Source organism: Phoenix dactylifera, chromosome 6 (assembly GCF_009389715.1).
Source record: "Phoenix dactylifera cultivar Barhee BC4 chromosome 6, palm_55x_up_171113_PBpolish2nd_filt_p, whole genome shotgun sequence".
Lineage (NCBI taxonomy): Eukaryota > Viridiplantae > Streptophyta > Magnoliopsida > Arecales > Arecaceae > Phoenix > Phoenix dactylifera.
The window spans coordinates 13,776,593-13,790,882 of NC_052397.1; the positions used below are offsets into that span (position 1 = coordinate 13,776,593).

Here is a 14,290-nt window from a genome sequence, read left to right on the forward strand (position 1 = left end):
ACGCCAGTTTTATTAAGAGAAGTATAAGAAGATTATATAGGAAGCAAAATTAAAAGTAAAACAAAACCACCAAAGGTGAAAAGTTGCAGATTCGGAGAAGGATTAGAAGTTGAAGCTGCCGACAGCAGATATAAAAGCTTCATCAACGTGTCATGACTTAAAACTTTTTTTTCGTAAAACCAAACAACAAAAAGGTGGTGCTGAGTTACTGCTAGCGTAGAAATAAACTGATGCTTTAGGCTAGCCATGGGCTTCGGAGTCCACCGTAGCCTATAAAACACTAAAAAATAACATCTGGGAGTTTTGGAACAATTTCAAATTGTTACATCTTCAAATGAAGGACAGAGTTTGGTGCCTTCATCAATTAATTAGCCAAAGTTCGTACCCAGCAGCACCAGCTGCAACTCATAAAATTTTAGCAGGGAATGAGCTGTGTGCCAACTACTCCATTGTTTATAACCATACTACTCTCAGGAGAAGATTCTCAAGTGCGTAAGTATAAAAATTCTTACAGAATGGCTGCTAAGTTATAACACCCATGAACGCATATAACCATAACATGATGGGGTTAACATAGGAATGAGATGGTCCCAATCATGAGACATAGCCAATTATGAATTGGATGCAACCAACCTCATAAATTATCAAATAAAATCAATCATCTTACGTACAAGCCTCGCCTCATAAAAGTAAAAGAATCTAAGTGAATGTATAACCAGGACCAGCCCTGGCCCATCCAATCAGGCAAGAGAACAAGAGATGGACCACCACAAACATAAAGAAGATCAAAGAGAATAAGGACAAAAAGAAAAAGAAATACATAGAAGACAGAGAGATTATTTCTATATCATGGCTTCGGATCTAAGCAAACATGGCGATGCCCAGCAAAAGAGCCCATCCCGTGATCAGCATCTGCTTCAATGTCCCAGCTCCGTTCTGCATTAAAAAAAAAAAACACACAAAAATAATCATATTAATCAGTAATCATGTGATTAACTTTAACTAAATGTGTACTTAAATAGATATAAAGACGAGCCCACAGAGAAGGACAGGGAACAGCTGGTGATGGTAACCCTGCTGTTGTTGTCTCTACCTTGGCTTGTAGGCACCCGTGTTTCTGATATTGCCACCCGACCTTTTCCGTAGCCCACGCTCGATTTCCAACTATATGGGTAAATAATCCTGGGCATGTTACTAGGATGACAACAGCGGGACGCTACGTGGCTTAATGAACCACAGCCGCGTGTCCAAAGGGTACCGGTAAAAATTGATGCCGCGAATCTCGAGGTCTTCTGCTTATGTCGAACGGGAAAGATTGCTTTATGTGACATGGAGGGGATAGGTTCGGGGACGAATGTGATGGATGTCCGCGTAAATATTTTAATGCGGACGTCGGATCTGCCGTTAATGGTGGCTCTGAGAGCCATCTTACCGCTCGAGTATGGCAGGGGACGGAGGTTGGCGTTTTCGCATAGAAATTTCGGTACGTTAGCATGTTATATTTTGTTCTAAGCGGATCCTAACGGCTAAATTTTCTCGCGGGAGATCGACGCGGGAATCCGGCGCACATCAGGTGATCTCCGGAGATCGCTAAAATGCGCCAGAAGAAGCGGCCCTTCCGAATCCAACGGCTAATGGCGCAAGTTAGCGCCGTGAAGCGGTGGTGGGGAGGGGTGGGGAGAGAGAGAGAGAGAGAGAGAGAGGAAGGCCATACCGTTTCGTCGGCGGCGACGCTGGGCCCGGGGGAAGCTGCGTCGCTGCCGGACGGCGAGGATGCCAGCGGCGCTAGATGGCTGGAGGCCACCGGAGCCGGGGCTGGAGCGGCGCCCTTCTTCTTCTTCTTCTTCGGCTTGGACTTCTTCGTGCTCGGCGCCGGCGCGGGAACCTCCGATGGCTGCGGCGGGGCGACGGCGGGGACCGGCGCTGCCGGGATGGTGGGAGGAGAGGCTGGGGCCGGCACAGGGGGCGACAGCTTAGGGGGAGGGGTGGGCGGGGACTTCACCGGGACGGGCGCCGGCGGTGAAGAGACCGGGGCGGCTGTCGGCGGGGTATTGGTCGGTGGAGCCGCGGCAGGGGCCTTGGCCGGAGCTTCAGCCGGGGCCTTGGCCGGAGCTTTAGCCGGGGCCTTGGTCGGGGCTTTAGCCGGAGCTTTAGCCGGGGCCTTGGAGGGGGCTTTAGCCGGGGCCTTGGTGGGGGCGGGGGTTGGAGGGGCGGAGGCGGGGGCGGGGGAGGTGGCAGCGGCGGCGGGGGAGGTGGCAGCGGCGGCGGGGGCTGGGGTGGTGGGCTTGGTGGGAGCGGGGGTGGTGGGCTTGGTGGGGGCGGCGGCCGGGGCCTTGGCGGAGACGGGGGTGGTGGTGGGGGCTGCCGCGGGGGCTTGGGCCGTGGCGTTGGAGGCGGCAATGCACAGGAGAGCGATGCACAAAATGGCTCGGCGATCCATTTCGCTCGTAGTAGAAGAAAAAGGAAAAAGAGAAAGAAGAAAGAGAGAAGAGAGAGAGGAGTGGAGTAGTGGGGGGAGTGGAAGCGGGGAAGAGAAATAAATAGAGGCGGTGTGGCGAACAGAAGCGAGCAATAGACGCGGTGGGTGATGGTATCTGGCGCCGGATCACAGACTGGCGGTGGGGTCCAAGGGGCACATGGGCGTGGGCGAGTGGCATTCGCAACGGAACGATTCCGGTCGGCAGGACGCGTCCGGCCAGATGGACACTGTTCGGTGGCGCCAGCTTGGCCTGTGTGTCCGTGTCGGACGTTTGGGGCCGGGAGACATCACTCTACTGTGCCTCGTAAAAAATTTATCACCCGCTCTTGGATGCACCATCGCATGCTCGGAAACCCCCTTCCATCTTCGAAGCCTTTAAAAAAGCTCACAGTTTACGGCTCCCGTGAGGCTAGCTAGAGAGAACTTAAATTCACCGAATCCAGGCACCATCTTACCATGTGGGACCCATGAATCCTGCTACAAATCACTTTTTTATTAGTTAGATTATAAGTTTTACATGGTAACCAAACATTGCTGCAGTACATGAAAAGATAGATAATGTTGCTCAGGAACTCAGATACTGTTCCACTAATCACCAACTTGAGTATGCGTTGGGTTTCTTCAAAGAAACTGTAGAGCCTTGGATGAGTGGATTGGATCGTAGAGAACTTACTCTCTCTCTGTCTCTCTCTCTCGAGAGGTGCATTGGATGGGTGGACCTGGTGATTGGTGGAGGAATGCCCGGGGGAGCGGGCTGCCTGATTGGTTCAACGGTCAAATTTTCCGGATGGATGTGCATGGGGGTGTACGGTGTACCTACCACTTATGAACTGGTTTTCTAGCCGTTGGGGCTTTCTTCACGGGTATCTAATATATATTTGCGTACCTACCGGAATTTCAGCTGTAGAATAGTACTCCAGGAAAAATGTCTTGTTACCGTTGCGGGTGGACGTTCGAGATTTCTTGGAGTTCGTGGGGGAAAAAAAAAAAATCTTTCAGGGTTCAGTTAAACATTATCTTCTGAAAGAAATCTAAAAGGTGCAGTCGGGTGTCTCTTTTTTTTTTCTTGAAAGATCACATATCAATTATCATATATTGAGTAGCTCAGAAAGAGCTTGGGATGCCAACTTGGTATAATTTATGAAATTTAATTCATTAATTCACTAAATTCTCGCTCTTTTGGTGTCAAATTGTCTGACGTCTAAAGGCATGCGTCATTTCTCCTGTTCAAACTCAGACATCAGTTCTATCTATCAATTCAAACTCAGAACTATCTTGATCAATATAAACTAATATATCATAAGATTTTTGTTAATACACCATCAATGTAGCGGTCGAGACTTGATGGACAAGTAATATGCTGAGGAGATCCAGAAGTTCTAAAGTTTATTATGTATGTGGGCACTGAGCAATTAATATCTCTTAATTTCAGCATTTAAATGGTTGTCGAAGAATGAATTTTATGTCAAGGACAAAGACACAAGGAGGTGGGGGGCCATGGTGAAACCTCTTATATCCTTCTGTTGGAGAATAAGTGGGGAATATCACCCCTAAATGAGGGATATCTTTGATCTTTCCAAGCAGACTTAAACCTGGGATGAACAGACTTATCTGATCAATGTAAAAATTGTGGAGTTGAAGACGACATTTCTATTTGATCCTAACAGAATTATTTTTCCATCTAATTGCTATTTTGTCTCTGACCTCTTTAATGCGTTGTTCTCTTCATACTTGGCCTTTGTTTTAATAAAAGAAGAAAGGCAATTTCATTCACCTTTGAAGTATGAACTTATCCCTCCAACTATATAATATTGTCTTTATTCCTCATGGGATATTCCATGCGCAATCAAACGCACAAAATTCTATCTCAGAAAACTAAACTTTGAATAAAAAACATTCCTCCCAAAAAAAAAAGAAGAAAAGGAGTCTCACCATCAATTGTTCCCATAAGGAAATTAATGAAATCAATACAAAATAAAGAATATCACTAAATTATAAAAAACAGAGGGATTTACTTAAAAATTAATGCTTGTTTCACTCTAGATGGTGCTAATAAAGCCCAACATGACCAAAGTGACTTGAAGCTGATTCATATGCATGCATTATGTATGATCATAAATAGTTACAACCTTCTTAAAATTTTCATATACTGAATTATCTTCAATTTTTTGATAAAAGAATTATCATTTAAATTTAATTTTTTTATATATTACTTATATTAGAATCTAAAATAAAATAAAATCTATTTTATTTTTCACTTTGGTTTATGTTGTATCACAAATAAATTTTGAAATTAAAATAGGTACTTATCATCAACAACGTTCCATATTTTTAAAAGTACATTATTTTAAACTAAGGTCATCATATATACCCTAGTCTCTGTGTCCCGAGGTCTTGGAAGCCAATTACAGGGCTCAGTGGAGAGCTGAACTAGCTCTTCGAATCCTAGAGGTCGGTCCCGTTGGTTACTTCTGTTCCAACTGGACTGGGAGAACAACAATCAAGTGCACTCATTGGATGCTGGAGCCAATGTTCTACACATAGAAGGACTGCACACCATACTAAAAGGTCAAAGTAAATACAAAGTACAAAATGATTAAAAAAACAAAAAAGGTTGGCCAATTAGACCATTAATTGATGTACAGACTAAGCATGATCAATATTAAATTTCATTGGTTATGTATTGTATACTTTATGATAATAATAGAATATTATTTCCAAGCTTGCATAATTTCTTTTAGGTTATATGGTATAGAATATCAGAACCATATTTGTTGTATATTTGATTTAACAATTGATAGTGCTTTTTATCCCAACTTTTTCCAAACCAATTGTCATGTGATGGCATGAAATAGCCACTTTGATGTTAATCAAGTGCAATATCTCTTTAAAATCGTACATATACAGTTGATCAAAAAGCAATGTAAATTGCATGCAGTACCTAATCGACATAAGCATGTTAGAAATTAATAGTTTGTGAGATTTCCAAATAACAATAATGGTTGTCTGTCAAAAAAAAAAAATCAATGACTTGTGAGAAAAAAATTGAATGTTTTTGGACAATCAATGCTATTCTATGAGTCATTAGACTTTTCAATTAATATATGTTAAAATTGAGGTACTTTACATTGATGCGTCATCAAAATATATTTCCAAAGAACATTTTCATGTAGGTACTTTTTATTTTTTGAGCAAGGAGCTCCATGTGGGTTCATTCTATAGTATGGTTTGGTTAATGTACAACCTACCATTTATAGAAGATGAAACAATAGCCATAATTTAAAAATATATCCCTCAATTTCCTTAAAGTTTATTAAAGAATGTTTATATTCTTTTTAACTATATAATTTTAGTTGTCATGCATCAGTTAAATAGTATTCAATGTCCATAAATTTGTTCACAAGCTAGTTCGGTGCCACGGGCTTGTTATATCCTCAAGCAGTTATGCAGCACTTAGAAGCTTTGCATACCTTCAATCACCTCTAAGTCAGCCTCTTAGAAAGAGGAGAAGACCATGCAAGAGGAGAGAGTTTGAGGGAACGGTTGTTCTACTCGAAAACTCCTTGCCCAGTGGTTTGGCCAATGAAATCTCTCTCTGTATTATGTACAATAAATGGTTAAATTATGTACCATGCTACAACTCTAATGGTTGGGATCATTGTAGATCTTTTTGCAGAATATTGCCATCTAGCTTTGTTGCTAAATTTGTAGACTTTTTAAAGAATTTTGTAAATGTTTGGCTCTTTAGATAAGGAAATATATGCACTAAGGACATGTTTGGTTCATTAAAAAAAAAAATTACGGAATATTTTTTTTGAAAAGATAATTCTTGAAAATATGATGCGTAAGAAAATAGTTTTGGCATATTTGGTTGATCATGAAAAAAGTCGCTTATATTTAGTTGTGCATCTATTTTTCTAGAAAATTTAATAAAATACTTATTATATCCATAATAAAGAAAAAACTTTATCATGGATTTTAACAGCTTTCCAATTTTAAATGAGTAAAAAAGTAGTTTTTTTTAATGTCCTCAAAATTTTTTCTTTTTTTTTTAATGAAAGAAGAGATTTTTTTTTACTAACCAAAGGGTCCTAAGTAATTATAAACATGTACGAACTACTTGGATCTTGACTAGAGATGGGCATCGGGCCGCGCTGGGCCGGGCCCGGCCCAGGGTCCACTGGGCCACAGACCAAACGGGCCGTGCCTGAACCGGCCTGTTACTAAACGGGCCGTACCTGGCACGACCCACTTAACCTAAAGGCTAAGCCCGGCATGACCCTAGGCCCGTGGGGTGGCGGGCCATGCTGAGCCCGGCACGGGCCGTGCCTGGCATGAGACGGCCCGTCTATCCAAAAAAAATAACCATTATGGGTGGCCCATAATGGCTATTTTTTTGGCCCATAACGGCTATTTATAGCTTTTTACCCATTTTGCTCCTCCCAACAGGCATAAAACGGCTAATTTGAGGGGTATTTTGGGGAAAACAATTGAAGTCCTATAAATACCCCTTTCCTCCCTCATTCTCACCACACCAAACCAACTCTTCCGGGCTGGCCCGCGGGCTGTGCCGTGCTTGGTCCATGAATCGTGCCAGCTCAGGCCCTTATGGGCCGTGCCGGACTCGGCCCGCGGGCTAAAAATCCTTAACCCAGCTCGGCCCCTTTTTATGAGCCGTGCTTAGCACGGCCTGTTACTGTAGCAAGCGGGCCGTGCCTGGCACGACCCGGCACGAGGCACGGCCCGCTTCGTGCCAGGTCGTGCCGGGCCAGGCCCAATGCCCACCTCTAGTCCCGACATGGGGCAGTAGTTTTGATGGGCCTCGTACATAACACTAAAGCTAGTGTAATTGGATGTTGGATCTTTGAAACCATAATCATGCATTAAAAGTAAGTATTGTTGTATTCACCAACCTCACAATGTGAAAGCTCCAGCTGACAAAATTGATAAAAGGGACAACAAAAGGGTCACGACTCACGACATACTTCAGAAGATGGGCCATCCTTACCGCCTCACCCTCACACGGCTGAGATGCCGGTGAAGGAGAGCCCGACAAACCCCAAGCCAGCCCAAAAGAGCTGACGACATTGGAAGCCCACACGTGGGCCAGCCACAAGGCTCTGAGCCCAACCTTAATACAATGGCTCATAGCCCAAACTTTAGCCCGACACGGCCACAGCCGTACTAGCGAGCAACCAAAACTAAAATTTTCTTGATCAAGCTTGCAATACTCTTCCGGACCACCCATGAGCACAGCCGCCGGAGAGGAGGGGTCCAAGACTATCACTGCATGCCGGACATACCAGTAACGCCTCTCGATGGGATCACTAGAAGCACATCAGCTCACTGCTTCTGGAGAAATTATTAGTTGGACCAGTTCGCCATAGACTGCTAATAAATTCATCTTAATACTTGTTGCTATTACACATAAAAAGAAAAATGATGAGGATAAAAGAATTATTATTGCACGTGTTGCTTTTCTGGTTGGACTGGTTCACGATAGACCTGTTCGAACTCGTAAATTTTTCTCAAGGAGGTATCACCATACTTAGTTTGATGTCTAAGATTGCAGCTCATCTTATAGATGAGGTGGAATGAGCCCCTCAACAAAATAATTGTTCAATACTTTTCTCATGCAATAAATAAAGAAACAAATAAATAGATAATTGAATAAATAAATAAATATATAAAAAAAAAGTCGCCGAGGCAGTCCAAAATCTAGCGATAATAACTCATGATTTCCTCTCCTTCCGCAGCTTCATGCACGATAATGGACGCACGTCAATCAAGACCGTCCAATTTCTTCGCTTCAATCGGCCAAAAAGTTTGCCTCATCGGACGGTCTATAATTATTTACGAGTTCATAATATGTTTAATAGGAGCAACGTCTGTATCCCTTATGATCGCGGCGGGGAGCATTTGAGGCGCCTCTTCCTTTCTCGCCCCCTCAAACACCAAACCCTTGATTCTCGCGCTCTCGTCGGCGGCGGAGCTCCGACCATGGCGGCCATAAGCTGCTTCTCCGCCTGCATCACCCGCGAGCCGGCGCCGGCCGTGCTCCCCCGCCCGGCTCTGCTGCCCTCCGGCGTGCTGCTGTCGAGGAGATGGCGGGCGGCGGTCGTGCTGCGCGCGGCGGCGGTCTCCAGGACCACGTCTGCGGAGGCAGAACCGGAGGCGGCGAAGAAGAGGCAGCCCAGGGGCATCACCAAGCCCCGGCCCGTCTCCCACGAGCTCCAGGTGCTGCTGGGCGTCAAGGAGATCCCTCGCACCCAAGCCCTCAAGCAGATATGGGCCTACATCAAAGAGAACAATCTCCAAGTACCTCTCTCTCTCTCTCTCCTAACCCTTCTCTCTTTTTAAGTTTGAATAATCTTTAATGGTGCAATCTGGTATTCAGAATTGGATAATATTTGCTTGCATATTACTTCTCGCGGATGCTTCTTATGCTTGTGTAGTTGACTGTTTATTGCTGGATAATGGGTACAAGTGTTGGGAGAATGTAGTGAGAGGTTAAAGATTGAATTTTGAAGCAAAATTTGCTTTTGCTTGGGGTTTGGTTATTACATAAAACAAATTAAGGCCATTTGCTAGTGACACATGTGGTGCTGGTAATGTGCAAAATGTCATCAGGTTTTCTTGGAGAAATTTTATGCAAGTTAATTCCGGAGACAGCAGATTCGTAAATGTTTTCTGGCACTTCCTCTGTGCATACATTCAGTAAAATATTGTACTGTTGGCCTTAGAGTTCCTCCCCCGAGACATTTCCCAACAATGTTATCATTGTTGTAGCCCAAGTCTTTTCGCATAAACATGGGCCTCCAATGGAGAGTGAATTCAATTCAATAAGGCTCTACAGAGTCATTTAGCGGACTTTCATAGCCAGTTGTGAACCTGAACCAATCCTCTAAGTGAAATAGTTATCTGATATGCTTTGAGCCCCAGGCAAGCCAGCCATCGATTTAGAGGCTACTTGGTACCTAAAGGCCTTACTTTGGGTTATGTAGTTTGAATATATGGAGATCTAGTTATACTTATTCTTATTTGCTTGGACTCTTTTTGCTCAATGTTCTAGGGTTACAGGCCTTTTGTATCATAAAATTGTCTTTAAGTTGTCAAGAAATGCATTGGCCGTGCAGCATCAGAAAGGCTATTTTCACGTAATTCACTCATCTTTGTTTCTATTGGGTATGATGTTTTTCTTTTCTCTTTCATATAAAAATACAAGATATTGATATAATCATTCCGTTGTATTCTTTGCTCATCTTGTTTGGCACGTTTCTTCTAATTCAACTGTACTAAAACTACATTTGTATATTCTGGTAGTATTCTATTGAATTTTGTGTCCTTGTTCCCCAGCAATTTTATGAATAATCCTAATTTAGTGCTAAACTTTTTTTAAGTCAATAAATTTAGTTTTCCGTCTAATAATATATATGTGGTATATTATTTTGTTTATCAATAACAAGTTAATACTCAATGAATGTATAGAGATGTGAGCCCAATGAGTCTTGGCTGATATCTTCTCAAAGCTGCTTTTAAATTATTGTTACATGTTTTTGAAAATCTTAATGTACCGTTTATCCATGCCTTTCCTTCCTGATGCCCATTACACAAAGCAATCCCTCATAGAATCAAATGTTATCTTTAAATCAACTATGATAATTGGTTGCTCAATTTTTTATTAAGCCTAAGCACAAGAATAGATTCTGTTGTTAAACTTGTTAAACTCTAGGTTCTATCTAATAGTGAAGAAGCTTAAATTATTGTTGGGATGTAATAAATTATCAGGTGTCAAAACACATCATTCTTAAAAATTTAACAGTTCAAATTTGAAACAGATGGATTTTCGCTTTATTAGAGAGCTTAAAAATAATATGGTTTAGTGTTGATGCACTCCATAAATTGGATAGAGATTAGACAACCATGGGTCATGATGGAGCATTAAGTACAAGATTTTTTGAGCAATAACTTTAAGAATCATAGGAACCCATAGAACATGATGAAGGACTTGAAAACCCATGGATCCTAGTGAAGCAGCATTGCACTAATGTGGAAAGTCTTGGATGCCCATAGAACATGTAGATTTTAAGAGAGAATATTGGGGTAACACTTCATGTAAAGTGACTAGATTGAGTTGAGAGGTGCAGAAGAGCTTCCCTTTCTCGTGAGCTATTGGAATCTCCATGTCTACATGATCATCAGACTAGTCGGTACATTCTCAAGGTTTGCTCCTTTCACCTTGGTTTAACTATTGGCTAGTTACTAATGGTTCGCCGATTGTTGAAACAACTAAAGCATTCTTTGGCTAAAGGGTCTTAAAATGTTTTGGAAGCAAAGGAACAAGAATAGACAAGAGTGGTTCACCATACAAATTTATTGTTTTGATAGTCAAAAATCTCTATTTTTCCCCTTGGAGTAGACAAGAATGGATAAGAATGGAGCATGCTCAAAGATTGCATTTACCAATCCACTATGAAGGACTATAACATTTTATTTCCTTTCCACATACAAGGATGCCTAGGGAAACACGATTGCATAAACATCTTAAGTGATATTCCTTTTTTAGGTTAAAACACATTTGCTTGGTACCAAAAAAAAAAAAACTAAAAAGTCAAGAATAGTGACCCATATGTGCCAGTTTTGGTTTTTTCGCCATGCTCTCACATAGATACATCATGACATGTGTGCCATGAGTGTGGCGTGCCAGCTACGCCACAAGGTTATAGTTCCCATGGATTGCCCTATGAAAAATAAGAAAGAAGTAAATTGAACCAACGGGGACATCCCAATCCCTATCTTGCCCAAGCAAAGGAAGGAAATTTACTTTTGGTTTTAAAGGTTGTTTGAAGAGATCACATTCGATGGTTCGAATCTTCATTTTGGAACTCCAATATTCAAATTTCATAAAACTGAATCTAGCCTCAAATTTGATCAATCTTGTTGTAGTCTCTTACTATATAAACACACAGGACATAGGCATACAGACACACACATATAGAGAGAGACTTGGCTACACTTAGTGGATCTCTACCTAGATCCGGTTAGGTCTAGATTGGATGATGGGGCTCCATTCTTTTTCGATTCATCTCTGGAGTTGAATACAAGCTGTTGGATGATTCAAGCTGTTGGATGTGATTTACTGTCTCTAAATAACTTACGTACCAAAAATCTTATGATTTGGATACCCCTCGCGTATGCATCAAAAGTCAAAAAAAAAATCTACAGTATAAATAACATTAAATTATATTTTAATCACTTGATGCATATGCTCGGGGTCTCCAAATCACATGATTTTTTTATATAAGCATTTTAGAAGTAATAGATCATATCCAACAGCTTGGATCATCAATGTCGAACCTCCATCATTCAATCTGGACCTGACAGAATCTAAGAAGAGATCCACTCATGTAGCCAAATTCAGCTCTCTCTCTCTCTCTCTCTCTCTCTCTCTCTCTATACATATACACACATATTTACATATACACACATATATAGATATGCACACATATTTACATATGCACACATACACATATACACACATGTATACATATATACACATATATATACATATATATAGTGTTTTTTTCTAGAAGCCATCTTAGGAGCGAGTCCAAAATCATTGAAATACAACATCTTTGTGAAACGTTATATCTTTACAAAAATCAGAAGAAAATCATCACTAGAGCACAGGTATAGCTTTCAGGCAGTTTTTTCCCCAAAAACCATTGGAATGCTATTAAGGAAAATGAGATATCAATTGTAAATCTCGTAGAGTTCTTTCCAAGAAGTCTAAGAAATTTGATATTTCTCTAAAAAGTAATGCTTTTTGAAAGATTGCTTGTCCATGTAGAGTATAGCTGACTTTAACTGTTTGATCTAGCAGATCTCCAAACTACAATTCTAATATGAATTATAATGTAGTTATAATTATATACCTTACAATTATGTGATAATTGTAATATAGTATAATGGAGTATCCAAGCCTATGTAATGCAATAATTATTTATCGAACATTTTTAGTTTCAAACTATAAATCTAACAAGACTATCTTATGTAATATGATTTTGATGAATTTTGATAATTAGGTAACAATTAGTTGTAACATTTTATTATATCTCCCCTCTTACATGTGCATTTTACACATGTACTTTTACTAGCATATGTACATATATACATTTATGGATATATTCATATACACATATATATAAATACGCATACATATAGAATCCATCCATTCTTCTAAATATTTTCCTTTTCATCTGCATTTATTAGCATTTTACCTAATGTTTTCAACATAAGCAAGGTAGCAACTTAACATTACTGACTGCCACACTAATGTCAGTACTTGTAAGATTCTTATAGATTATTCATGAGACAAGCTGATTTCATATAAGAGGAATCCATTGTTACCCCCCATCTCCCCCCCCCCCCCCCCCCCCCCCCCCAAAAAAAAAAAAAAAAAAAACCCAACAAAAAAAAAACAAAAAAAAAACAATTTTTAGAGGATCTTAAATGTTTCTTTTGTGGGTTGACTTGCCATATTTTGTCTTAATTCATTATCAGTGTTCTATTGATTGTCTCTGTCAGTGCTATAATATTTTTGTCCAAAAGGTATCAATTATCTCTCATTCAATATTAGTGTAAACTCAAAATATGCATGTATAATTATCCAAAAGCATAGCATGTTTATTTTGTAGAAATCGGAGGATCTGAATTCTCTTGCTTGTGTCTAACACTGAAACCAGTTGTTGCATCCAGATAAGATAGATTGTTTATATGAGTTATCATGCTATGTAAATTGCTTACTAACGTTCCTGTTACAGGCTCTGTAGCTTTGTTTTTCATATAGCATTTATTAATCTTTGTATGTCGTTCGTTCTAGATTACTATTTAGTTAATCTTTGTACTTCCATCAAATCCTATAATTCAGTGACATAGGTCATTGTGCATTTGTTTTTTGTGTTCTTTTTTACAGGATCCGGAGAACAAAAGGGTAATAGTTTGTGATGAGATGCTGAAAAAAATATTTGGAGGAAGAGATCGTGTTGGCTTCCTTGAAATCTCAGGATTGCTGAATCCTCACTTTTTGAAATGAAGAATCTTCTAAGGATTTGGTTTCTGTACATGAATAACTCCTGGTTTGTCACTATTAAAGCAGGATCCTCACTTTTTGAAATGAAAAATCTTCTGAGGATTTGGTTTCTGTACATGTACATGAATGACTCCTGGTTTCTCATTATTAAAGCAGGTGAAATACAACTATTGTCACACTGTGTAATCTAGTTTAGCGTATTTCTTACTCGTGGTTGGTAGTGGTTTAATATTTTGCCCTGTATCTGCTACAGACTCCAGATTTTGTGGTCCTGTCTACTTCTTTAACTGTTTGTTTCTCAGCATACCAATGCTATGAGTCGGCTGTGTATATGCGTGCAAGTGAACTTGATTACGTATCTATTCATGGATCCTCTGTGCCGAGCTCAGTCACTCGGGTACTCAGCTTTATGAATTTTTCAGTCTTGGTCTCTTGGAAACTGAACTTCTTTTTAGTCTTTGCTGTCTGAGTTGCTTTTCTTCCAAGGATTCTTTTTTTCTGGCAGCACAGGCATTATGTTATTTCATAACCTTCTCGTTGTTGTAATGTGCAAAAGCAGATGTATATGTCGATGCTTCAAAACCAGACCATGTTTTATTCCTTTATTTTTTTTTTCATTTTTACAAAGTTGCTGATATCATTGTATTATCGAAGAATTATGGCTGTGAAGTCATTTTTAACCAACGGTAAGTTTCAGGCATGAGCTTGCTGAAATTCAG

At 40.5% G+C, this 14,290-nt stretch overlaps 2 protein-coding genes across 2 annotated transcripts; one reads left to right on the forward strand and one right to left on the reverse strand.

The window, feature by feature from the left end:
- Window positions 1-585: 585 nt before the first annotated feature.
- On the reverse strand, window positions 586-2,521 carry LOC120111081 (vegetative cell wall protein gp1). Its single transcript, XM_039127481.1, has 2 exons — window positions 1,715-2,521; window positions 586-936 (listed from the first exon to the last, which is right to left on the reverse strand). Exons 1-2 carry the CDS (start codon window positions 2,438-2,440, stop codon window positions 862-864), a joined length of 801 nt encoding a protein of 266 aa, XP_038983409.1. The 5' UTR covers window positions 2,441-2,521; the 3' UTR covers window positions 586-861.
- A 5,840-nt stretch (window positions 2,522-8,361) lies between these two features.
- LOC103707367 (protein TRI1-like) lies at window positions 8,362-13,823 on the forward strand. Its single transcript, XM_008791820.4, has 2 exons — window positions 8,362-8,797; window positions 13,455-13,823. The coding sequence occupies exons 1-2, from the start codon at window positions 8,480-8,482 to the stop codon at window positions 13,572-13,574; spliced, it is 438 nt and encodes a 145-aa protein (XP_008790042.2). The 5' UTR covers window positions 8,362-8,479; the 3' UTR covers window positions 13,575-13,823.
- The last annotated feature ends 467 nt before the right edge of the window (window positions 13,824-14,290 follow it).